The sequence below is a fragment of the Salmo trutta genome, chromosome 23 (assembly GCF_901001165.1).
Source record: "Salmo trutta chromosome 23, fSalTru1.1, whole genome shotgun sequence".
NCBI classification, from domain to species: Eukaryota; Metazoa; Chordata; class Actinopteri; order Salmoniformes; family Salmonidae; genus Salmo; species Salmo trutta.
In genome coordinates this window covers 46,274,231-46,300,630 of record NC_042979.1, presented here as the reverse complement: position 1 = coordinate 46,300,630, position 26,400 = coordinate 46,274,231, and the positions used below count along the sequence as shown (strand labels likewise).

The window sequence follows — 26,400 nt, the reverse complement described above, 5'->3', positions numbered from 1 at the left end:
ATATCATGCCTCTCTCTATCTGCTGTCTATTGGTCTGTTCTCAAGTTATGAAATCACACTAGGGTTGCTTTCTCAAAATTCCCAGAAATCCTGGGCGGAGGGTTCCGGATTTCCTGTTAATTCCCTCCTGATTCCGGGAACTTCCAACCGGGTTTTCTGGGGAAACCCCCCCCCCCCCCCCCAGGCAAATCGCAGGCTAACTAGAGGTAGACCACGTCTATACAGGATTTCTCTGCCCTCTGTTCTAAGTTCCTGGGGAAAAGAATTGCACAACTAAATTGTAAAGTTGGCTAAACATGGATATTAAACTAATTATTATTCCATTGACATGGGTAAGATCAATACCTGTATATAGTCTTTTCTATTTTTGCCATTTTTTTTTTTACCTGGATTTGTGTCAACAACATTCATCTGAAACATATCAGAACTTGTCTCTCCATCATTGGTGATAATACTAGGTATTTGGAGCCAAATGTTTTATTTCCTAATATAAGTATGCTATATGACGATCTCAAAGAAGTCCTTTACCGGGAGATTGCTAGAACATTCTGTGGTTAAGTCTTTGGTGGGTTAGCTAACCCTGTAGTTTCAATCCAATATTACATATAGATAATTTACATAATATATATATATATGTTAGCATATTATACTTGGTCTTTGGTTTTGTGGGCTAATGTTTTGAGGGATATTATAAAAAAACTAGAATAGAGCAGATGAACTGTGGTTCATTATAATAAAGCTATAGTTTTCAGATAGACGTTAGTCATGAATAGCCTTGTATTGGTGGTATCATTCAGGCAGTGTGCAAAGGGGGGTGGGATTAACCCTATAGTGCTTCATCAATGCATCAATGTTTTATAAATGGATCGGATTTCTGTTTTCTACTTCAGCCAGTAAACAACCCCTTTCCTTTTTAACTCATCCTCAAAAAAAACTAAATGTAAAAACGTTTTGGTTTTCCAGTGGTGCTGCGAAGCCCCTCCCCCCTCAGCCCCTCCCCCCACCCATCAACCCCAACCCTCACCTAACCGTCCCCGAACTCCCCCCCCCCCCCCTTCACCCCCCCCATCGATCACACTTTGGTACAAGAGCTGGAGGCTGTAGATGCTCCTCCCGGACTCCCCTCGTCCATCCATTTGTCCAGGCTGCGCCTGCGGGCGTTCATGAAGAAGTTGCTGACGGTGGTGAGTTCCAGTCCAAGCTGCTGAGAAATGGTCATCTGCATCTCTTTGGACGGACGCTTGTTCTCCTTGAAGATGGCCAGCAGGGTGCGACGCTGCAGGTCAGTAAAAACCAGGCGCGATTTCTTTGGTGTATTGTTCCTTTCCTTGCTTGGGTCTTGTTCTTTTCTTTTGCACGCTTTAGGAGGGAAGGGAAGGGAGGGAAGACAAAACACAGAGAGAGACAAGGGTAGGATGAGAAGAAGAAGAGAGAGAATGTGTTAGTAGTCATACGTAGGAATGAGCCTACAGAGAGAGAGAGAGGTGAAGATGTGATGCAGGTGATCTTGGGTGAGGTAGAACAGACAAGTGTACCTGTCTTAGGTAAGTCTCAACTTATAAACTAATAATAGACCCTATATGACTAATGTGTGTGTGTGTGTGTGCGGGCGTGCGTGCGTGCGTGCGTGTGTGCGTGTGTCAGTCTTGTTAAGGTTTTCTGCATGTTTATATAATTTGTGTCATGCAAGTCAAGCATTTCTCCAGTGCATTCGGAAAGTATTCAGACCCCTTGACTTTTTCCACTTTTTGTTACGTTACAGCCTTATTCGAAAATTCATGCATTTTTTTTCATATCAATCTACACACAATACCCCGTAATGACAGAGTGAAAACAGGTTTTTAGAATTTTTGCAAATTTATTTAAAAAAACAGAAGCACCTTATTTACATAAGTATGCAGACCCTTTGCTATGAGACTCAAAATTGATCTCAGGTGCATCCTGTTTCCATTGATCATCCTTTATGTTTCTACAACTTGATTGGAGTCCACCTGTGGTAAATTCAATTGATTGGACGTGATTTGGAAAGGCACACACCTGTCTATATAAGGCCCCACAATTGACAGTGCATGTCAGAGCAAAAACCAAGCCATTAGGTCGGAGGAATTGTCCGTTGAGCTCCGAGACAGGATTGTGTCGAGGCACAGATCTGGGGAAGGGTACCAAAAAATGTCTGCAGCATTGTAGGTCCCCAAGAACACAGTGGCCTCCATCATTCTTAAATGGAAGAAGTTTGGGAGCACCAAGACTCTTCCTGGAGCTGGCTGCCTGACAAAACAAATCTAATCAAAGGGAGAATGTAAAACGTCAGCCTGAGGAATCAGGGGAGAAGGTCCTTGGTCAGGGAGGTGACCAAGAACCGATGGTCACTCTGATAGAGCTCTAGAGTACCTCTGTGGAGATGGGAGAACCTTCCAGAAGGACAACCATCTCTGCAGTACTTCACCAATCAGGCCTTTATGGTAGAGTGGCCAGATGGAAGCCACTCCTCAGTAAAATGCACATGGCAGCCCGCTTGGAATTTGTCAAAAGGCACCTAAAGATTCTCAGACCATGAGAAACAAGAACTCTTTGGCCTGAAGGCCAAGCGTCACATCTGGAGGAAACCTGGCACCATCCCTACGGTGAAGCATGGTGGTGGCAGCATCATGCTGTGGGAATGTTTTTCAGGGGCAGGGACTGGGAGACTAGTCAGGATCGAGGGAAAGATAAACGGAACAAAGTACAGAGAGATCCTTGATGAAAACCTGCTCCAAAGCTCTCAGGACCTCAGACTGCGGCGAAGGCTCACCTTCCAACAGGACAACGACCCTAAGCACACAGCCAAGACGAGGCAGGAGTGGCTTCGGGACAAGTCTATGGATGTCCTTGAGTGGCCCAGCCAGAGCCCGGACTTGAACTAGATCTAACATCTCTGGAGAGACCTGAAAATAGCTGTGCAGCGACGCTACCCATCCAACCTGACAGAGCTTGTGAGTATCTGCAGAGAAGAATGGGAGAAACTCCCCAAATACAGGTGTGCCAAGCTTGTAGCGTCATACCCAAGAAGACTCGAGGCTGTAATCGCTGCCAAAGGTACTTCAACAAAGTACTGAGTAAAGGGTCTGAATACTTCTGTAAATCTTTTTTATTTGAAATAAATGTGTTAATATTTCCAAAAAAACTGGTTTTGCTTTGTCATTATGGGATATTGTGTGAAGATTGATGAAGGGAAAAAACTATTTAATCCATTTTAGAATAAGGCTGTAAAGTAATAAAATGTGGAAAAAGTCAAGGGGTCTGAATACTTTCTGAATGAACTGTATGTGCTATAAATAGCAACATTATTATTGACGTAAAACCTGCAGTGTCCAAAAAAAAAGTACATTTCTATCATTAATAAATCTGACGTCAAAATCACCTTTAAATGAGGTACACATCAACAACAACATATTTTACCTCATTCTACCATGTGTCCAGACACTTTCAGAGCAACCATTTGTTTGGGTTACAAGATGTGTTGTGGAAAAGCCACTCTGCACTCACAGTAACCATGTAGTAGTCTTTCAGTTTGTGGGTTTACAACCCAACACTACCCATATAATAGTCTTCAGTCTGTGGGTTTACGACCCAAAACTACCCATATTCAGTCTGTGGGTTAGGAATGAGGTGAAGGATAAAGAAACAGCTCCTCTTTATTGACAGGAGAAGTATGTCATCAAACGGCAACATTCCGTTGCAAGATGGTTGCCATGCCTCCCACACAGGAACACACACACACACACACAGACTATCAAACAAGCCGATGGACTGACGAAAGACAAAACTCACATAGCATTACACATAATGAGCCGTTAACAAAATACAATGAAATATGCTTCCTGAAATCACAACCCTTCATATGGAATAAATCATTTCAATTTAGTATTTTCTATTTTTTTATTAATATACCTGCTGACATGAATGAATCATATCCTTTATCCGTCCTCAAAATCATGCATTTCAATGGAAACTCAAACTAATATTTAGATGGGTGAAGTTCGCCTTCAATCAATCCTTGGTTTTACTAATTATTATTCTGTATATAACCATTGTTCAAAATCTAATTTTATTTGTCACATGCGCTGAATACAACAGGTGTAGACTTTACAGTGAAATGCTTACTTACAAGCCCTTAATCAACAATGCAGTTTTAAGAAAATCCCTAAAAAAGCAAGATAAGAATAACAAATAATTAAATAGCAGCAGTAAATAACAATAGCGGGGCGGTATACAGGGGGTACCGGTACAGAGTCAATGTGTCAATGTGCGGGGGCACCAGTGTCGAGGTAATTGTACATGTAGGTAGAGTTATTACAGTGACTATGGATAGATAATAACAGAAAGTAGCAACAGTGTGGGAGGGGGGGGGGGGGTAATGCAAATAGTCTGGGTAGCGTGCTCGGTCCTCCTTTTCCTGTAGTCCACAATCATCTCCTTTGTCTTGATCACATTGAGGGAGAGGTTGTTGTCCTGGCACCACACGGCCAGGTCTCTGACCTCCTCCCTATAGGCTGTCTCATCGTTGTCGGTGATCAGGCCTACCACTGTTCTGTCATCAGCAAACTTTATGAAGGTGTAGGAGTTGTGCCTGGCCGTGCAGTCATGAGTGAACAGGGAGTACAGGAGGGGACTGGGCACGCAGTCGTCCAGAACAGCTGATGCTCTCATGCATGTTTCAGTGTTACTTGCCTCGAAGCGACCATAGAAGTTATTTAGCTCGTCTGGTAGGCTCATGCCACTGGGCAGCTCTCAGCTGTGCTTCCCCTTGTAGTCTGTAATAGTTTGCAGGCCCTGCCACATCCGATGAGCGTCGGAGCTGGTGTAGTAGGATTCAATCTTAGTCCTGTATTGACACTTTGCCTGTTTGATGGTTCGTTGGAGGGCATAGCGGGATTTCTTATAAGCTCCCTGGTTAGAGTCCAGCTCATTGAAAGCGGCAGCTCTACCCTTTAGCTCAGTTTGAATGTTGCCTGTAATCCATGGCTTCTGGTTGGAGTATGTACGTACAGTCACTGTGGGGACGATGTCCTCGATGCACTCATTGATAAATCCAGTGACAGATGTGGTGTACTCCTCAATGCCATTGGAATAATCCCAGAACATATTCCAGTCTGTGATAGCAAAACACTCCTGTAGTTTAGCATCTGCTTCATGTGACCACTTTTCTTTGCTTGTAACCAGGAATCAGGAGGATAGAATTATGGTCAGATTTGCCAAATGGAGGGTGAGGGAGAGCTTTGTACGCATCTCTGTGTGTGGAGTAAAGGTGGTCTAGAGTTTTTTCCCTCTGGTTGCACATTTAACATGCTGATAGAAATTTGTTAAAACTGATTTAAGTTTCCCTGCATTAAAGTTACCGGCCACTAGGAGTGCCGCCTCTGGATGAGCGTTTTCCTGTATGCTTACGCCGGAATACAGCTCATTGTGTGCGGTTTTAGTTCCAGCCTCGGTCTGTGGGGGTATGTAGTCTACGAAAAATACAGATGAAAACTCTCTAGGTAGATAGTGTGGTCTACAGCTTATCATGAGATACTCTACCTCAGGCAAGCAAAACCCTGAGACTTCCTTAGATTTTGTGCATCAGCTATTGTTTAGAAATATGCATAGGCCCCGCCTCGTGTCTTACCAGAGGCTGCTGTTCTTTCCTGCCGATAGAGTGAATAGAGTGTTCTTAATGTCGTCGTTCAGCCACGACTCGGTGAAACATAAGATATTACAGTTTTTAATGTCCCGTTGGTAGGATGTACGTGCTTTCAGTTTGTCCCATTTATTTTCCAGCGATTGACCGTTAGCTAGCAGAACGGAAGGCAAGGGCAGATTAGCCACTCGTCGCCTAATCCTCACAAGGCAACCTGATCTCTTTCCACGAAACCTACGTTTCCTTTTCCAGTGAATCCCGGGGATCTGGGCCTGGTCGGGTGTCCGTAGTATATCCCTCGCGTCTGACTCATTGAAGAAGAACTCCTCGTCCAGTTTGAGGTGAGTAATCCCAGTTCTGGTGTCCAGAAGCTCTTTTCGGTCATAAGAGATGGTAGCAGCAACATTATGTACAAAACAAGTTACGAACAACGCGGGGAAAAAACAAACAAAATAGCATGGTTGGTTAAGAGCCGATAAGACGGCAGCCCTCCCCTCCGGCACCATCTTGTTCTGCTTATTATTCTGTATATAACCATTATTCTGCTTATTATTCTGTATATAACCATTATTCTGTATATAACCATTATTCTGCTTATTATTCTGTATATAACCATTATTCTGTATATAACCATTATTCTGTATATAACTGTATATAACCATTATTCTGTATATATAATATAACATATTGAGACCCTGTACGTGTCTGGCACTGTATCCCTGTTACTGTATCCCTGTTACTGTATCCCTGTTACTGTATCCCTGGCACTGTATCCCTGTTACTGTATCCCTAGTACTGTATCCCTGGCACTGTATCCCTGTTACTGTATCCCTAGTACTGTATCCCTGGCACTGTATCCCTGGCACTGTATCCCTGGCACTGTATCCCTGGCACTGTATCCCTAGTACTGTATCCCTGGCACTGTATCCCTGGCACTGTATCTATGTTACTGTATCCCTGGCACTGTATCCCTGGCACTCATCACCGCTGGCCTGGGTTGATTTGATTACCTCCCTGAATTAAGTATGCACAATTGAGACCCAGAGAGATCAATATGAATCAGGTTAAGAACTCAATTGAGTACAAAACTATTTTACAAGGGGGAAACTATTCAAGAGAGCTGGTTGGAAAATTAACAAGGTCTATCCAGGCATCTCCTATCCTCCGATCCTTATCGGCAACACATAGGGAGACACGGACTGCCCAAGATCCTTATAGAATAGAATCAGGATCATTTTTCTAACTCTTTCTCTTGTAAAGAATGAACACAAGTTAACAGCCTAAAAAGAAGACATTGACAACATGGCATTCCCTCACGACGCCAGGACAGCGGAGTCAATCACCACCTTCCGGAGACACCTGAAACCCCACCTCTTTAAGGAATACCTGGGATAGGATAAAGCAATCCTTCTAACCCCCCCCCCCCCCTTAAAAGATTTAGATGTATTATTGTAAAGTGGTTGTTCCACTGGATATCATAAGGTGAATGCACCAATTTGTAAGTCGCTCTGGATAAGAGCGTCTGCTAAATGACGTAAATGTAATTGCTATAATATACTATCCACCAGCCTCTTCACTGTTGTGACATGATCATGTAGACTACACTCATACCTGAGCATGTTAATATTTCTGAAACTCTTTCTTTAATAGAAACTGGTCATCCGGTACCATCGGCCCATTCAGAATTATTTTTATTATTATTATTTATTTCACCTTTATTTAACCAGGTAGGCTAGTTGAGAACAAGTTCTCATTTACAACTGCGACCTGGCCAAGATAAAGCAAAGCAGTTCGACAACATACAACAACACAGAGTTACACATGGAGTAAAACAAACATACAGTCAATAATACAGTAGAAAAACAAGTCTATATACAATGTGAGCAACTGAGGTGAGATAAGGGAGGTAAAGGCAAACCTCACGGACAGGGTTGTGTTTGCAGACCTTGTGAACAGCAGCCATAATACTTGTGGACATTCTCCTTTCACTAAAGGATACTTTAACAAATGGATATCTTCTATCATTTTTAATTTTTATTACCACAGAATGCTGTGGGCTCTGTCCATGGTGCTGAAAAAAAAGGCTACTGTTGAGCGACCATTGGATTCAGACTTCTTTCTGTACTGTAGGTTCTTAATGTGCAACACATCTTGGTTCTGAGTTAACCTCGAACATATAATCCTAGTTTATAGCTAGCTCTGGACATTAGTATATACCGCTGACACGATGGCAAAAGTATGTAGTCCTATTGAATATACAGCCAGTAAACAGTAGGCTACTATAGGAAGCGTGACTAAAAATGAAGAAACAACAACATGACACCAGTTAACTTAGAAAGGATAGCATGTTACACCTTTCATAGAAAAACACACTCTCTTTGTCACCACACACTCTCTCCCGTCACTCTTGCTGTGAAATGTGAAACAAAAAAACGGAACTTAGAAGATTCTACCAGAAGGTGGCAGTATTCACTGACAATATCCTCTCAGACTGACACCACTGATATGCTTGTAATGGCAACAGTGAGTGTCTTCTTGCTAACTGGGTCTTCTACCTAAAGGGCTTCATTAAAACAACGCCCCATTCCATCTGGATATGATAAGATTATTTCACAATCATTAGACAGCATTCACGTTTCACAATAACACAATTTAGGGTAGGTAGCCTAGGCCGGTTAATAGGTAAAAGAAAGGTAATAATAATAATCGATAACAGAAAATGTTCAGACAATATATATTATCAGGATATAGAAACGGACATATTTAATAGTGCATAAAAATTAAGCTTTTTTCAGTGTTAAGCTTGTTTCAGTGTTAAGCTTGTTTCAGTGTTAAGCTTGTTGCAGTGTTAAGCTTGTTTCAGTGTTAAGCTTGTTGCAGTGTTAAGCTTGTTGCAGTGTTAAGCTTGTTACAGCTATTAAGCTTGTTGCAGTGTTAAGCTTGTTTCAGTGTTAAGCTTGTTACAGTGTTAAGCTTGTTGCAGTGTTTAGCTTGTTGCAGTGTTAAGCTTGTTACAGCTATTAAGCTTGTTGCAGTGTTAAGCTTGTTTCAGTGTTAAGCTTGTTGCAGTGTTAAGCTTGTTACAGTGCTAAGCTTGTTACAGTGTTAAGCTTGTTGCAGTGTTAAGCTTGTTACAGTGTTAAGCTTGTTGCAGTGTTAAGCTTGTTGCAGTGTTAAGCTTGTTGCAGTGTTAAGCTTGTTACAGTGTTAAGCTTGTTGCAGTGTTAAGCTTGTTGCAGTGTTAAGCTTGTTACAGTGTTAAGCTTGTTACAGTGCTAAGCTTGTTGCAGTGTTAAGCTTGTTGCGGTGTTAAGCTTGTTACAGTGTTAAGTGTGTTGCAGTGTTAACCTTGTTGCAGTGTTAAGCTTGTTACAGTGCTAAGCTTGTTACAGTGTTAAGTGTGTTGCAGTGTTAAGCTTGTTGCAGTGTTAAGCTTGTTACAGTGCTAAGCTTGTTACAGTGTTAAGTGTGTTGCAGTGTTAAGCTTGTTGCAGTGTTAAGCTTGTTACAGCTGCTAAGCTTGTTACAGTGTTAAGCTTGTTACAGCTGCTAAGCTTGTTACAGTGTTAAGTGTGTTGCAGTGTTAAGCTTGTTGCAGTGTTAAGCTTGTTACAGCTGCTAAGCTTGTTGCGGTGTTAAGCTTGTTGCAGCTATTAAGCTTGTTACAGTGTTAAGCGTGTTGCAGTGTTAAGCTTGTTGCAGTGTTAAGCTTGTTGCAGTGTTAAGCTTGGAATCATGTAGTAACCAAAAAAGCGTTAAACAAATCAAAATATATTTTATATTTGAGATTCTTCAAAGTATTCACCCTTTGCCTTGATGACAGCTTTGCACACTCTTAGCATTCTGGATGTGTTGTGATAATTGCGTGGTTTGCTCTTTAACCTACTAATTAAGTTGCCTTTCGACAGTGATATATAGGCCTAAAGGCCGAGACAGGAAAACAGAGTGGCAGAATAAATTCAACTACACCTTTGTTTACTGACAAAACCGGATAGCAACCTCTGTCCAGTGAAGTCCACAAAGCATATTGCATGTACAGTAACAGACATGACCTACAGCATGGTCAAGCAAGTTACTGTTTCAGACATTTTCGAACCACTAAACAACTATTGATTTAGTACCACAGAGACTTAGCGCAAATCGCAAAGAAAATAGGAGCTGCCTCCACTATTCCATCACCATTTCAACTTCAACATTTCAACATCATCAAATCACCTCTTCTTTGTCTAATACAGTGACAATTAAAATACACCAAAAAACGATTTAGTCCAATCAACGTAAGCTAAAGTGGATGTGGCTTTCCATGGTTCTGATTTCTGTGCGTGTTCGTGTTCGGGCAAGTAAAAAACATGTTGATTCACCGTAAATGTAGACAAACGCCATCCTCCTCTCTCATGTTGAGGAAACAGTCTATCCCTCTGTCATACAGTACATGCTTTTATTTGTTGTTGTCCTAGGCTACTTGGCTAAAATGCTTGATCGCTAGCTTAACTTCCATTCATGGGCAACGTTAGCTAGTTAACATTAGCCTTTTTACATCTAGTTACATATTGAACTTCCATCCTCTCCGGCCAGGGGCAAAACAATGTATGAATTTATGGTTGGATTAGAATCGCCATTATAATCATTGGCCTGTACAAAGAATGAAGTAAAACCCAAGTCCAAATCCCTATCTCCATCCATGGCTAATTTAGGAAAGGGACAGTTTTAGCTAGCTCAACGCTGATTGGCAAATGTTTTATACTTTTTTGACAAGGGAGGCCAGATGTTCGCTGGATTTCCTTGCCTTCAATGCTACTACGGGCTATAACAATGTCATACTCTTTTTGACCACACTGCATCAGATAGATGGCCTACACATACTGAGACAGAGGGGGCGCTGTTTCGCTCGCTCGGATGCTTTCTCCGGTAGATACATTCAGCCTCTTGCGAATTGAAGGAAAATTATGAAACACAGATAGTTCGAAAGATAAATGATTTTATGTATTTACATTTTTTTTCTTGGGCAATTTTTTTGGAACGCAACTTGCCTCACGAGTGTCAAGGCTTTCAATTCCTTTTTACAAAGGCTATTCACACTGTGGATGCAACCTTTCGTCTTTGTAATTCATCTTAAATACTAGAAATGGGAACGTAGCCTATTGGTTATTGCTATTCTAACTATCGCATCAAACAAATCACAATTTACATTTCATGTCCATAAATGTCCATAAATGATGTCCTACTATTGTCTAGGTTTCCTTCAGATTACTGATTAAAAAAACAACATCAACAAGGCTTCCTGACAAAACCACAACACCAAGGCCAACACCTTTGTGTGATGATGAAATTATCTCTAATTCTCTATTATGCTTTGGCTACAGTCACACACCCCCCCCCCCCCCCCCCCAGAGCAATTGCTAACCCAGGACGCACCAAAACTGCCTACACCTGGAGAAGGAGAAATCTCCTCTGACAATGAAAGTCCACGCTCCAGTGATTCAATCAAGGTTTTCTTTCCACATAGGACAGGTTACAGTAGGATCAAAAACGTAATTATATTATTCAGAGAGAAGAGTTTAACGTTTCCAGAGGAGAGGGAAATGAGGCGTTAAATTAAGGGTTTTCTTTATAAGGTTCAATCAATCAGTAGCCCGTGATCGATAAGGTAGCGTCCCCCCTCTCTTTTATCAGAGGGATAACGACCCTTCTTACTCATGGTTAGGAACACCTTCCTAATATTGAGTTGCATCCCCACCTTTGCCCTCAGAACAGCCTCAATTCGTCAAAGATTCTATTTTTTATTTTTTGTCTTTTTTATTTAACCTTTAAAAAACAAATTCATATTTACAATGACCTCTACAAGGTGTTGAAAGCGTTCCACAAGGATGCTGGCCCATGTTGACTCCAATTTTTCCCACCGTTGTGGTCAAGTTGGCTGGATGTCCTTTGGGTAGTGGCCCCTTATTGATACACACGGGAAATTGTTGAGGTTGAAAAATCCAGCTGTGTTGGCAGTTTTTGACACCCTCGAACCCGGCACTTAAATATATAGTCTTTCCCATTCACCCTCTGAATGGCACACACACAATCCATGTCTCAATTTTCTCAAGGCTTAAAAATCCTTCTTTAACCCGTCTCCTCTCCTTCACCTACACTGGATTGAAGTGGATTTAACAAGTGACATCAATAAGGGATCATAGCTTTAACCTGGATTCACCTGGTCAGTCTATGTCATGGACAGAGCAGGTGTTCCTAATGCTTTGTACAGTCAGTGTATATGAGGATGTGATGCATTTCTACTGGCACACTGCCAAGCGCACAGGGAGATCCTCCCGTTGAAGTTGGAACGCATTATTATGACGAGGGCGACATTTTCTGAGCTAAACTGACCAAGACACACCTCCAAAAACAACACATAAAACCTCACATAATTCTGCCCCAGAAATAATCATTTATCTCAACCGTATGGGCTTTTTAGGTGAGCGCTAATGCCGCCCTGTGGTAAGCAGTGCCCACTTTGTCAAAGGCAGGAAGGGACACACAATATGTATCTTGTCCATTCCCAGCATGCCTCTCCAGGGTGCTGTTGGAGGGATGCATTGCTGCTGCGCTCCACCAACGTTCCGTCTAAAATAATATCATCTGACATAAATCATGTAGCAGATACGGGATATGGTAGAAAGAGTACGCAGCCTTTTCTGTAGCCTTCAGGCTGGAAATAAAATGGATGACAATGTAATGAGGCTTACGTTTTTTTTTTTACATCATGCAGGTTTCTCCAATCAAATAGCCTAACCTAAAATGGTGGCCAATCAACAAAAAAAAAAATGTGCTGACATGTTAACAAACAACATATCCTAAAAACAGGACAGGTCAAAGTAAAATGGACGATATGGAATGGACAATTAGTCTACTCACAATTGCTTTCCAGGAGATTCATCCTGTGCGCTAAATTGTTATGGTCCGTGGTTTCGAGTTTGTATCCATAAAAAATAAACATGTACGAGCTGATCATAGCGTAAAGGAAAATACTGCTACATTTCCCGCTGTGTAAACACATTGCAAATAGTGTCACGATACCTCCTGGTAAAGTTGAGTTGCTGGTAATCAGAGCTTAAATAAACAAAATGATGAGTCACAGGAATCAGGACTAATAAAGTCAATACAACGGCCCTGCTTTACAAATGCAAGGCCTACCACGTAGACGGGCGTTCATACATTTAAATGTTAGGCAACACTGTAGGCTACACCTCAGTAAGCACGCACCGACGCCTACGCCTTTTGGACGTCTTTTTTTGGTCTTGTCCGAACCATCGTTGATTTCCATGTCCACGGACATTGCTTTTTGGTCTGGTCCGGACATGTTTTAGAGCCTGACATTATATACTTTACTGTAGTGTAAACCATGTCTTAGTGCCTGCCTTTACCTACTGTAGTCTAAATCAGGTTTTAGAGCCTGACTCTACATACTGTAGTGTAAACCATGTCTTAGTGCCTGCCTTTACCTACTGTAGTCTAAATCAGGTTTTAGAGCCTGACTCTACATACTGTAGTGTAAACCACATGTTTTATACCTTTACATTACATACTGTACTGTTATGTAAACCACATGTTTTAAAGCCTGAATCTACACACTGTAATGTAAACCAAGTGTTTTAGAACCTGATATTACATACTGTTATGTAAACCACATGTTTTAAAGCCTGACATTACATACTGTAGTGTAAACCACATGTTTTAGAGCCTGAATCTACACACTGTAATGTAAACATATGCTTTAGAGCCTAACATTACATAATGTAGTGTAGTGTAACATGTTTAAGAGCCTGACATTACATACCATAGTGTAAACCACATGTTTAAGAGCCTGACATTACATACCATAGTGTAAACCACATGTTTTAGAGCCTGACATTACATATTATTATGTGTCAAGTAAGAGTGTTTATGTATAAACGAGAACAGAAAGGACTGTTTGTTTGGCTCACCACATTAAATGTTTTGAATTTTTTTCCCCAGAATTAACATTGCCCTGGTCAGCAAAGTGATTATATGCTATCCTATCATAAGGTCTATCTTACTACCAAGCTACAAGAGAGAGAGAGAATCCCTCTATTGTTCTCAAGACCATCAACATGACACTGTATTTTCAGAATTACTTCCAAATTAACATAATGCTTAGATCCAACATGAACCATTAAAACCATATACAGTAAGATGAGCAGAACCATAAAACCATTTTATCGGTATGGTGTGTCAGTTACTTCACACTACATTCCAATTAAGATCCAGCAATGTAAAGTCAGCTAATAGGTCTGAGATCAGCTGTATGGTTGCTTCCCAAGTGGCACCCTTTTACCTAAGCACTAATGTTGACCAAAGCCCCTAAGCCCTATTGGCCCTGGTTAAAATAAGTGTACTAAATAAGGAATAGGGTGTCATTAGAGGACGCAATCAATAAGTACATAAGGAGAGGAGGCTAGAGTAGTGACATGGAGGATGGAGGGTGTCCTGGAGATAGATCAATATTCTACCACAAAACATAAGCAGTAATGATGTCTGCACTTGTTCACAGACACACAGAGAGACACAAACCGACCAGAACACAGCAGGGTCACGTTTATCAGCTTTTATACAAGCATCAGGAAAGCTTTAAGAATAAAATACGTAGCCTATCTAAAAAAAACTTCTGGCTAGCACTCGCTTTTTCTCTCCGATTTCAAAGCATCACTATATTCCTTAAAAGGCAGTTTCTGTAAAATTCCAGAGGAGGAATAGAATATGTCTCTAAAAGCCAGTGGCTTGCCCCGCCTCTGATTTCAAAACATCTGTATACTGTATATCACTTAAAGGCTGTTTACTGTACTGTAAATTCCAGAAATATATTTGGGTGAAAGAATACTCAACAAGCATAGCACTTATAAAAATGACTGATGATTGGCTGAGGAGAAATTGATGATCAAATGATTGTGGGGACCGTCTTGTTAGACTTCAGTGCTGCTTTTGTCATTATCGATCATAGTCTGCTGCTGGAAAAACATGTGTTATGGCTTTACACCCCCTGCTATAATGTGGATAAAGAGTTACTTGTCTAACAGAACACAGAGGGTGTTCTTTAATGGAAGCCTCTCAAATATAACACAGTTAGAATCAGGAATTCCCCAGGGTAGCTGTTTAGGCCCCTTGCTTTTTTAAATTTTTACTAACGACATGCCACTGACTTTGAGTAAAGCCAGAGTTTCTATATATGCGGATGACTCAACACTAAACACGTCATCTACTACAGCGACTGAAATGACTGCAACACTCAACAAAGAGCTGCAGTTAGTTTCAGAGTTGGTGTCAAGGAAAAGTTAGCCCTAAATATTTCTAAAACTAAAAGCATTGTATTTGGAACAAAACATTCACTAAACCCTAAACCTCAACTAAATCTTTTAATAAATTATGTGGAAATTGAGCAAGTTGAGATGACTAAACTGCTTGGAGTGACACTAGATTGTAAACTGTCATTGTCAAAACATATTGATGCAGTAGTAGCTAAGATGGGGAGAAGACTGTCTATAATAAAAGCGATGCTCTGCCTTCTTAATAACACTATAAACAAGGCAGGTCCTACAGGCCCTAGTTTTGTCGCACTTTGACTACTGTTCAGTCGTGTGGTCAGGTGCCACAAAAAAGGACTTAGGAAAATTGCAATTCGCTTATAACAGGGCAGCACGGCTGGCCCTTGGATGTACACAGAGAGCTAATATTAATAATATGCATGTCAATCTCTCCTGACTGAAAGCGGAGGAGAGATTGACTTCATCACCACTTTTATTTATGATGTATTGAAAAGTACTAAACTACTGGCATACAGCTCGGACACCCATCCATACCCCACAAGACATGCCACCAGAGGTCTGTTTAAACTACTGGCACACAGCTCAGACACCCATCCATACCCCACAAGACATGCCACAAGAGGTCTGTCTAAACTACTGGCATACAGCTCGGACACCCATCCATACCCCACAAGACATGCCACAAGAGGTCTGTCTAAACTACTGGCACACAGCTCGGACACCCATCCATACCCCACAAGACATGCCACCAGAGGTCTGTCTAAACTACTGGCACACAGCTCGGACACCCATCCATACCCCACAAGACATGCCACCAGAGGTCTGTCTAAACTACTGGCACACAGCTCGGACACCCATCCATACCCCACAAGACATGCCACCAGAGGTCTGTCTAAACTACTGGCACACAGCTCAGACACCCATCCATACCCCACAAGACATGCCACCAGAGGTCTGTCTAAACTACTGGCATACAGCTCAGACACCCATCCATACCCCACAAGACATGCCACCAGAGGTCTGTCTAAACTACTGGCACACAGCTCGGACACCCATCCATACCCCACAAGACATGCCACCAGAGGTCTGTCTAAACTACTGGCATACAGCTCAGACACCCATCCATACCCCACAAGACATGCCACCAGAGGTCTGTCTAAACTACTGGCACACAGCTCAGACACCCATCCATACCCCACAAGACATGCCACAAGAGGTCTCTTCACAGTCCCCAAGTCCAGAACAGACTATGGGAGGCACACAGTACTACATAGAACCATGACTACATGGAACTCTATTCCACATCAAGCAACTGATGCAGCAGTAGAATCAGATTTAAAAAACAGATCAAAAAACACCTTATGGAACATCGGGGACTGTGAAGCAACACAAACATTGGCACAGACACACGCATACACACACACACACACACACACTATACATACACATGGATTTAGTACTGTAGATATGTGGTAGTGGTGGAGTAGGGGCCTGAGGGCACACAGTGTGTTGTGAATATATTGTAATGTTTTAAAATGGTATAAAATGCTTTAATTTTGCTGGACCCCAGGAAGAGTAGCTGCTGCTTTGGCAGCAGCTAATGGGGATCCATAATAAATACAAATACAAATACATGTAGTTTTACACATTCCTTCAGATAAATAGTTCTACATTGCTGCACTCTGTACTGAATGGCAATAATACAGTCAGTGCATAATTTTGTTGCTCTTAGCTCTCCAGCCTAGCTAGCTAACAGATGTCCTTAATGTACTGTTGCTCTTAGCTCTTAGATGAGATTGACTGACCAACACTTCCTGCTAACAACAGACAGGCAGACACTTCCTGCTAACAACAGATAGGTAGACACTTCCTGCTAACAACAGACAGGCAGACACTTCCTGCTAACAACAGACAGGCAGACATTTCCTGTTAACAACAGACAGGCAGACAGTTCCTGCTAACAACAGACAGGCAGACACTTCCTGTTAACAACAGACAGGCAGACACTTCCTGCTAACAACAGACAGGCAGACACTTCCTGCTAACAACAGACAGGCAGACACTTCCTGCTAACAACAGACAGGCAGACACTTCCTGTTAACAACAGACAGGCAGACACTTCCTGTTAACAACAGACAAGCAGACACTTCCTGCTAACAACAGACAGGCAGACACTTCCTGCTAACAACAGACAGGCAGACACTTCCTGCTAACAACAGACAGGCAGACACTTCCTGTTAACAACAGACAGGCAGACACTTCCTGCTAACAACAGACAGGCAGACACTTCCTGCTAACAACAGACAGGCAGACACTTCCTGCTAACAACAGACAGGCAGACACTTCCTGTTAACAACAGACAAGCAGACACTTCCTGCTAACAACAGACAGGCAGACACTTCCTGCTAACAACAGACAGGCAGACACTTCCTGTTAACAACAGACAGGCAGACACTTCCTGTTAACAACAGACAGGCAGACAGTTCCTGTTAACAACAGACAGGCAGACACTTCCTGTTAACAACAGACAGGCAGACAGTTCCTGCTAACAACAGACAGGCAGACACTTCCTGCTAACAACAGACAGGCAGACAGTTCCTGTTAACAACAGACAGGCAGACACACACACACACACACACACACACTGTGTCTCCTCTTTCTCTAATCAACAGGATGATGGTTGGAGCCCGGCAGCCTATCTAGGAATCACAGTGTCCACACAGCCAGCAGTCCAAAGGTTCGTAACCAGACTTATTTATTAGCTCTGTGAAACAACCAATCACAGCTCCCTCTCACTGACTTTTAGTGATGTCACTGTACTGATAAGGAAATAGTCTCAGAGGGATTTGGGGGAATAAAATCCTGTTCCACTTATCTACCGTCAGGGTTTTCACACACACACACACACACACACACACACACACACACACACACACACACACACACACACACACACACACACACACACACACACACACACACACACACACACCAGGATAAACTCAGACCCAAAACATGCAACAGTGTTTTGTGCTTTTCTATGACAAATAATCCTCATAATACTCCTCATAATACTAATTATACTACTCCTTATAACACTCCGTATAATACTAATTATAACACTCCTCATAATACTAATTATACTACTCCTTATAACACTCCGTATAATACTGCTCATAATACTCTTTATAATATTCCTTATAATACTCCATATTTTGCGCATTATAATGCACATTATAATCCTCTGTATATTGCTCATTATAATATTCCTCATAATACTAATTATACTACTCCTCATAATACTAATTATACTACTCATTATAATACTCTGTATATTGCGCATTATACTACTCATTATAATACTCTGTATATTGCGCATTATACTACTCATTATAATACTCTGTATATTGCTCATAATACTCCGTATAATACTTATCATGATACTCCGTATAATAATCCTTATAATAGTCCTTACAATACTACTTATAATACAAATTATAATACTCCATGTAATTCTCCTTATAATACTACTCATAATACTCCTTATAATACTGCCTAAAATACTCTGTATATTACTCATTGTAATACTCCTTATAGTACTTCTCACGATACTCCGTATGATACTCCTTATATTACTCCTTACAATACTACTTATAATACAGAAATAACTGATACTTCAGACATATTATAGCCCTGTATCAACCATATATTAGTGTCCAGCATTTTGGTTGCTTCAAAGTCGAATATGACCGCCAAATATATCCAAATAAAAAATCACAAAACCAGTAAGATTCTGAAAAGTATAATTTGTTTGATTACTACATAATTCACATATCCAAGCATGGTTTTGGTTCAGTGCTTTTGTCTATAGACAGACAGGGGTTGCATGTGACCAAGAGTGAGTGAATCAGTGTATTTTTGGTTTTAGAAGGGAGCGGGGGGGGGAATCAACTTTGCCCTTTTACACAAGCTGCGTGTTGACAGCATGAAGATGACAAGGTGATACAGAGAGTCACTGTTGGACTGTGTGGCCAGTCAGACCAGGCTAGCAGATGATCTAATAGCTACTGCTTTAACTGAAGAGGAGAAACACTGCTACTCAGCCTTCTGTTATCTAGACTGGGGTTGGAAAACACACTGTGATAGTGAGACACATGTTGTTCAGTAAAACAGATCTGTGAGAGACATGTTGCTCAGTAAAACAGATCTGTGAGAGACACATGTTGTTCAGTTAAACAGATCTGAGAGAGAGAGAGAGAGAGACACATGTTGTTCAGTTAAACAGATCTGAGAGAGAGAGAGAGAGAGAGACATGTTGTTCAGTAAAACAGATCTGTGAGAGACAGACACATGTTGTTCAGTTAAACAGATCTGAGAGAGACATGTTGTTCAGTAAAACAGATCTGTGAGAGAGAGAGAGACACATGTTGTTCAGTAAAACAGATCTGTGAGAGACACATGTTGTTCAGTTAAACAGATCTGTGAGAGAGAGACACATGTTGTTCAGTAAAACAGATCTGTGAGAGAGAGAGAAACATGTTGTTCAGTAAAACAGATCTGTGAGAGAGAGAGAAACATGTTGTTCAGTAAAACAGATCTGTGAGAGAGAGAAACATGTTGTTCAGTTAAACAGATCTGTGAGAGAGAGACACATGTTGTTCAGTAAAACAGATCTGTGAGAGACACATGTTGTTCAGTTAAACAGATCTGTGAGAGACACATGTTGTTCAGTAAAACAGATCTGTGAGAGACACATGTTGTTCAGTAAAACAGATCTTTATATTGTAAGTTTATAAAATTGGCTAATCTCAAAGCAATGTGAACTCATCAACTCACTGGATAATTTAGCACTGTCAAAGAACCCATGCACACATTACCTACTGACAAAAAAATATATATATATATATATTTTACTTTTCTAAACAACCCCCCTCATCATTTTTAAAACGGATAAATGTCTGGGTTAATGGTTGTTTTTTCATCACAATGTAACTAACTAAGACCATAAGTAGACCTACTTTACCTTAAAATGGCCTTCAACCACACATTAAAGACTATTACCCACAATTGGATCTTTCCAATCCACCATTACTTTTATTCCAATACCGGATATATTCTTTTTAATATGAATCCAATAACCCTATTCAATCAATTAAAGTGGGATTTCATTCTAAATACACATCTACTAACTACACATAATACTAGGTATATAATACTAGGTATATAATACTAGGTATATAACACTAGGTATATAACACTAGGTATATAATACTAGGTATATAATACTAGGTATATAACACTAGGTATATAACACTAGGTATATAACACTAGGTATATAACACTAGGTATATAACACTAGGTATATAACACTAGGTATATAACACTAGGTATATAATACTAGGTATATAACACTAGGTATATAACACTAGGTATATAATACTAGGTATATAACACTAGGTATATAATACTAGGTATATAACACTAGGTATATAACACTAGGTATATAACACTAGGTATATAATACTAGATATAATACTAGGTATATAACACTAGGTATATAATACTAGGTATATAACACTAGGTATATAATACTAGGTATATAACACTAGGTATATAATACTAGGTATATAATACTAGGTATATAACACTAGGTATATAATACTAGATATAACACTAGGTATATAACACTAGGTATATAATACTAGGTATATAACACTAGGTATATAACACTAGGTATATAATACTAGGTATATAACACTAGGTATATAATACTAGGTATATAATACTAGGTATATAACACTAGGTATATAACACTAGGTATATAACACTAGGTATATAACACTAGGTATATAACACTAGGTATATAATACTAGGTATATAATACTAGGTATATAACACTAGGTATATAACACTAGGTATATAATACTAGGTATATAATACTAGGTATATGTGTATCTGTTGAGCATTACTACATATTTACTTTATTGTTTTTAACATACCATAGTTTTGAGTCCCTGTGCACAATGTTGTCAGTGTCTGACAGTGCATCCCATTTGACCCAATCATGGCGTGTTCTCTACTGGTACCTGTAAGGGAGGAGGACACACAGGGAAAAGGCTTGGTGTGGTGATCTGTTCTCTAGCCGCTGTATGTTTAACTACAACATTAGGATAAATACACACTCATTTATTATTACTCTGCATTTCAAATGTCATTGTTAAGGATTTCACGCTTCAGTGTACATGAGATAGAAATATATATATATATAAATATATATATATACATACTGTACTTCACTCTTCAAATGTAGATTTTAAAATATCAAAAATCAATAAAGCAGGCGATCATGTTGAATATTAATTGATTAATAATGTCCCCATTTCTGGATGAGAGCACCTATATGAATATATGCAAATATGCAAACATCAAACCTAACTAACCAGTCCGAGCTGGAAACCCCACACACTGTCACTCTTAATTTATGCATATTAAATACAAGGTTAAATCCCATTTAAAACATGTTATTTTAGGCTGCAATAATACTCTTTACACACACACACACACACACACACGTTTAAATCCAGTCTTTGTCAAAGTGCACTGTGAATCTAACAGACAGTGTTGGGTCTGAGAATAGGTTGATGTGGGTGTTATGAGAGGAGACTCTGCAGAGATAGCTCCAGTGATGGGAAGAGGGTATCACCCCGCCTGATTCGTCAGCATTACTGGAACGACTCCGGATCGGGTTCTGTAGATCAATGAGATCTGGGTCCACACGTTTCTGTTATTGTTGTCAGCATTAATGCCCTTTTAATCTTGTGGGGATTATCGCCATTGATCGACTGCCTAACAGATTTGTTTGAAAAAAAGTGACATAACCGCATGACTTAATTGAAAGACAGGAGTGACAGTAAACAAACAAAAAAAATGTGTGTTGTCTTATAATTCTGAGCCTGGTCTTGTGTTTTTGTTCGTTAATCACGTTTCCATTTTGTTTTCTGTGTTTAACATAATTTTCCTTCAGTAAAGATGTAACTATGTAATTTAATGTTACATGTGATTTTGAATAACTATTTTAGTTTGTGTTTAATTTTCACAATGACGCCAGATGAATATTGTGAAACGTAGCCTACTGGCGTTTTTTTATTTCACGACATTTTGGTAAGGTATTAACCTACTGATAAATATATATATATATTTATGTAGGAATTGTTTTAGTGTTATAACATAGCTAATGTTCACAAAATCTCCATAAATCTGACATTTTATTTAAACACCTAAATAAAAGCCTTAGCCTAGAGTATATATAAATAGAAACAAGGAAATGTTCAATAGTCTATAGGTGTATTATTATAAAACGTTGGGTTTTCTTATGTCTCTATAGGCCTATTCATTTGTTTATTGTGCCTATATATATATATATAAGTGGGCTATAAGGTCCACCTGGTCGATCTCAACCGTCCATAATTCTATCATGACGCCTATCCCGTGTGCTTATTTATGTGGTAAAGTTAGTTGAGCTGGACTTGTAAGAGTTGCATGTCTATGATATAAAGGCTAGGCCAGCTGTAACAGGGAATGTTTGTCGGGTCCGTGGCAGGCACCTCGAGGTGTCAGGCAGGACCAGGACAGACTGATTGTATGCGGCAATGTGAGTGCGCGTGGAATAAGCTTGAGTCAAGTGTCACGTTTGATTTGACCGGACTAATAAAACCGAGTCCATTTTCCCCGGTGCTGAGACCCTGCAGCGAAAGAACACCTGGAGATGTTCTATTTCCTCCACTAGAAACGGTATCCAATAATTACTATACGACCAACAACTACTGTAATGGTTGTTAATGCTTATATACCTATTGATACGCCTGTAAGAATACTATATACGTGTATTTTATATAAGGTGATTAATTACAACCACATCTTTCACATCATTCTATGATTCAGCATTTTCAATCCGTGATATTTATTTACGTCATTACACCTGCAGCACAACGAACAAAAGCCCGGGCGCCCTTGTCTCCTCCACATTTTGCCTAGCTGGTTAACCCCGCGACAAGCTGTTGGTCACGCAGAGATTTCTATCAATAATTCATTGAGCTCCGTGCGCTGCAGCTTCTGTTCCCTCTATTCAATTCCCTGGCTGCTGCCTCGCTAGCCGAGCCGATCACATAACACCTTCCCCCAAAGCCCAGCCGCATGGCCATCTGTAAACTATAGTGTTCTGCTGCGGGGAACAAGGGAAGGCCTTTCCTCTGTCAAAATAGGCTACCAGTGATTGGCTATATTTGGTGATCATTTAATGATGCCAATTATTTTTACAATAGTTCCATAACTAATACGAATATTTAAAAAAGAAAAGAGAAAAAAGGCCTGATTCAATGTTCACCGGATTCCGGTCCAGGCATTTTCCGCTGCTCATAGAAGGGACACACACACATAAACAGTCTATTTTCCCGTGAGTCTCAGTTGGTAGAGCGTGGCTTTTAGAACGCCCGGCTTTTAGGTTCGATTCCCGTTGGGGACAAGCGCGAATGAAACTATATATATATACTTACTAGTGTAATTCGCTCTGGATAAAAGCATCTGTTAAATGACTCAAATGTGATCAGTTATTGCATTATAGCCTCGTTACATGTCATTATCGCCAATACATTAAGAATTTATATATACATGAAATCTAATGTAGTTGTTCTGGTCTTACAGTATAGCAGGCTGCATATTTAGGTTTTATATATAACGCCTTGTTAGAAAATGCGCACAATTTTTGAAATATTGATCCACTATTCGGCGTTGGTCTGTCGTCCTCTCTAAATCTCATCTCAATTAGGCAGTATCCCCCTTCGGTTTTAGTCAAAACAGTCAACTTTCCACACTATACTTGTAAACATCAATATACAGCCTGTAATAGTTTACATTTAGGATTACGGAGCTATATCGAGTTATTTATCAGTGAATAATAAATAAATAGCATTTACTGACATAATAGCAAATGTTTGTTTGCGTCAATATAGTCTACTACATATTTAAACAATATATATTTTTTGAGGATCGTGAGAACAGTGAACTAAAATAAAATGAGAAACCTTTAGTAAATATAATCCACAATCAATTCTGAAAGGAAACCGACGGTTCATTTTTTCGCATTGCCGGAACAAAAGAAATCTGGTCTCAGTCGTTCTCCGCGTTCTCGCTAGAGGGGGCACCAGCCTTACTATAGACCAACCTTAGATATATTTGGCCTGTTTTCAACGCGTCTCTGGCTTTGATTGGAGAAAAAAAAGCTCATCACACTCAACAGCATTTTGGCATTCTCTGTCTGAAATGGTCCCCTGTCTCTATTTTCTCTCTTTCTCTCCCTCTCCTTGACGGAACACCCACAGAAAAAGTGCAAGCAATACATTTACACAATATTCCTTAAGCTGCTTACTTCAGGAATATGTCTATTCAATAAAATAAAAAAATACAATAACATTTAAATTAAAAAATTCAAAAATAAAACATCAAAATACAATTTTGAAGGGTATTTCAAATGAAGGGACTGGTGCTGTTTTCAACGTTGCACATGTTGAAAAGCGGTGGTATCTCGCTATAATAATATCATATAAAAATGAAAATATTACCACAAGTGATATTTCATCAGAAGAACTTGCTCGTCACTAAAAGAGAATTCCCCCCTAAAAAAGGTTTAGGCTACACTAAGTACAGAATATTAATATCATAAATAGCTTATTATTAAATAGAGAAATAATTTTAGACAAATAAATTAACCTTGTCATTGATATCGATTGTTATAATGGATCAATGATAACAATACTACTACTGTAATTTGGACGAAATTCATTCATCTAGGCTTGTCAGCAGTGAGATAGATAGATAGATAGATAGATAGATAGATAGATAGATAGATAGATAGATAGATAGATAGATAGATAGATAGATAGATAGATAGATAGATAGATAGATAGATAGATACTGAACTGTATTTGAGTGCAGGGCTATAGCCTGACTACTAGCAGAGAGGCAGGCAGGCGGACAGGCTGCAGCAGAAACGGTTGTGTTTTATTGAGGATACCTTGTCTTACCTGCAAGCCGTAAGGCTGACATCCTCTGAAACTCGGGTTCCTGCAGCCACTTCCACATCCTTCGAAAGGTCTCCCTTCCAGATTTAAGTTTACTCCAAGGTTTGGGGTTCCTTAAGAGGTCTGAAAGGGTGCCTTGCGAGCGACACAGCACCCTCTGAGCGAATATAGCCTGAGGGATGCTATACCGCTTCAGTTCAGCTGTGATCCTTTGTGCCACTTCTTTGGTGTTGATCTCTTCAAGCTGCCCCGAGTTGTTACCTTGTTGTCCCGAGGAGGAGGGCGGTCTGTCCCGGTTGGAAGCCAACACAGGCCCGTGGGATTGAGGGTGGCCCGGGTGCCCGCTGTGGTGCATCCCGTTCAAATGCGGCATCATACCTGCGGTGGGGCCACCGAGGCCTCTTGAGAGGTGTTGATCCCCCCTGGCCAGCATGGCAGTGTGGGCATCGAAGTTGGAGCTTAGCATCTTGTCGTGCCCATGTGTGCCATAGTTCTGGAGGTTTTGCTGTGTATTATGAAGAGAAGCCAAGCCATTGCCAAGAGGGCTGCTGGCCAGCGGGGATAAACTCTGACCCATCCCGGCCATGTCCTTATGATAGGGACTGTAGATGTTGTTCATTGCTGGTAAACACCTCTCGTCCCGCATCAGCGTGAAACTCCCGCTTACGTTCCCAGAGAGACGCTGGTGGTGGTGGTGATGATGGTGATGCGGATGGTGGAATTTGTCCGAAACGGTTGAAATTGGGGGTAAAGGTTGAAGTGGAGTTAACGTGGTGTATGTACCGTTCATACCCATCCCCGGTGGGGATATATCACACGGCATGCTCATAGCGTGATGAAGCGGGTGAGATAATTCTGGTCGGTACTCTCCGGCTCCGTCCAGAATCGTTGCCATGCTGGACACCATGGCGGACCGAGACGATGCAGCAGCCAGATCCTGATGTAACCGCAAAGAAGCCCCCGCGTTCCGGGTGTGATGGGGGCTGTGGCTGTTCATCAAATCCTGGTCATGGCTCAGTCCGCCATGCAGATTGCCAATGCTGTCCATTGTCATCTCTGGGTTCATGGCGTAGGCATCCAGATCCTTGGACAGGCATCGATAGGCGTTATAGGCAGTCTTCATTCAGCCCTCATTCAGTCCATTGATCTATTTAATGTTTTGTGCCGGGATGGGTTTCGCTAATTCCTTCAGTTTCTTTTCTCTAAGGCCTCTCGGTTTTTTTTAAATATTTTTTTTATATAAATTAAAAAAATTTACCGCTCTCTATCAGACGGGCCAGTGCTGAGTCTTCCTAGATCCATGTCCGAGCCTCTCCTCCTCCTACGTATTATGTTTAGG

The 26,400-nt window shown here is 40.7% G+C and overlaps 1 protein-coding gene across 4 annotated transcripts; it reads right to left on the bottom strand.

Annotated features, from left to right (window-relative positions):
• Window positions 1-1,068: 1,068 nt before the first annotated feature.
• On the bottom strand, window positions 1,069-26,400 carry LOC115160153 (one cut domain family member 2-like). 4 transcript variants are annotated; one of them, XM_029710521.1, is made up of 3 exons: window positions 25,065-26,400; window positions 20,985-21,071; window positions 1,069-1,359 (listed from the first exon to the last, which is right to left on the bottom strand). In XM_029710521.1, the coding sequence occupies exons 1-3, from the start codon at window positions 26,182-26,184 to the stop codon at window positions 1,073-1,075; spliced, it is 1,494 nt and encodes a 497-aa protein (XP_029566381.1). In that variant the 5' UTR covers window positions 26,185-26,400; the 3' UTR covers window positions 1,069-1,072. The 4 variants fall into 4 exon arrangements, with proteins under 4 accessions (XP_029566381.1, XP_029566382.1, XP_029566383.1 ...); XM_029710522.1 differs by lacking the exon at window positions 20,985-21,071; XM_029710523.1 differs by lacking the exon at window positions 20,985-21,071 and having other exon boundaries at window positions 1,179-1,359; window positions 25,055-26,400.

Excerpts from the sequence above, each read along its gene's own strand:
- LOC115160153 (XM_029710521.1), bottom strand. The coding sequence starts at position 26,184 with ATGAAGACTGCCTATAACGCCTATCGATGCCTGTCCAAGGATCTGGAT. Across the intron at positions 21,072-25,064 it reads GTCAGCCTTACGGCTTGCAG|GTACCAGTAGAGAACACGCC; the intron begins GTAAGACAAGGT and ends CCTCCCTTACAG. Across the intron at positions 1,360-20,984 it reads CACAGGGACTCAAAACTATG|CGTGCAAAAGAAAAGAACAA; the intron begins GTATGTTAAAAA and ends TCCCTCCTAAAG.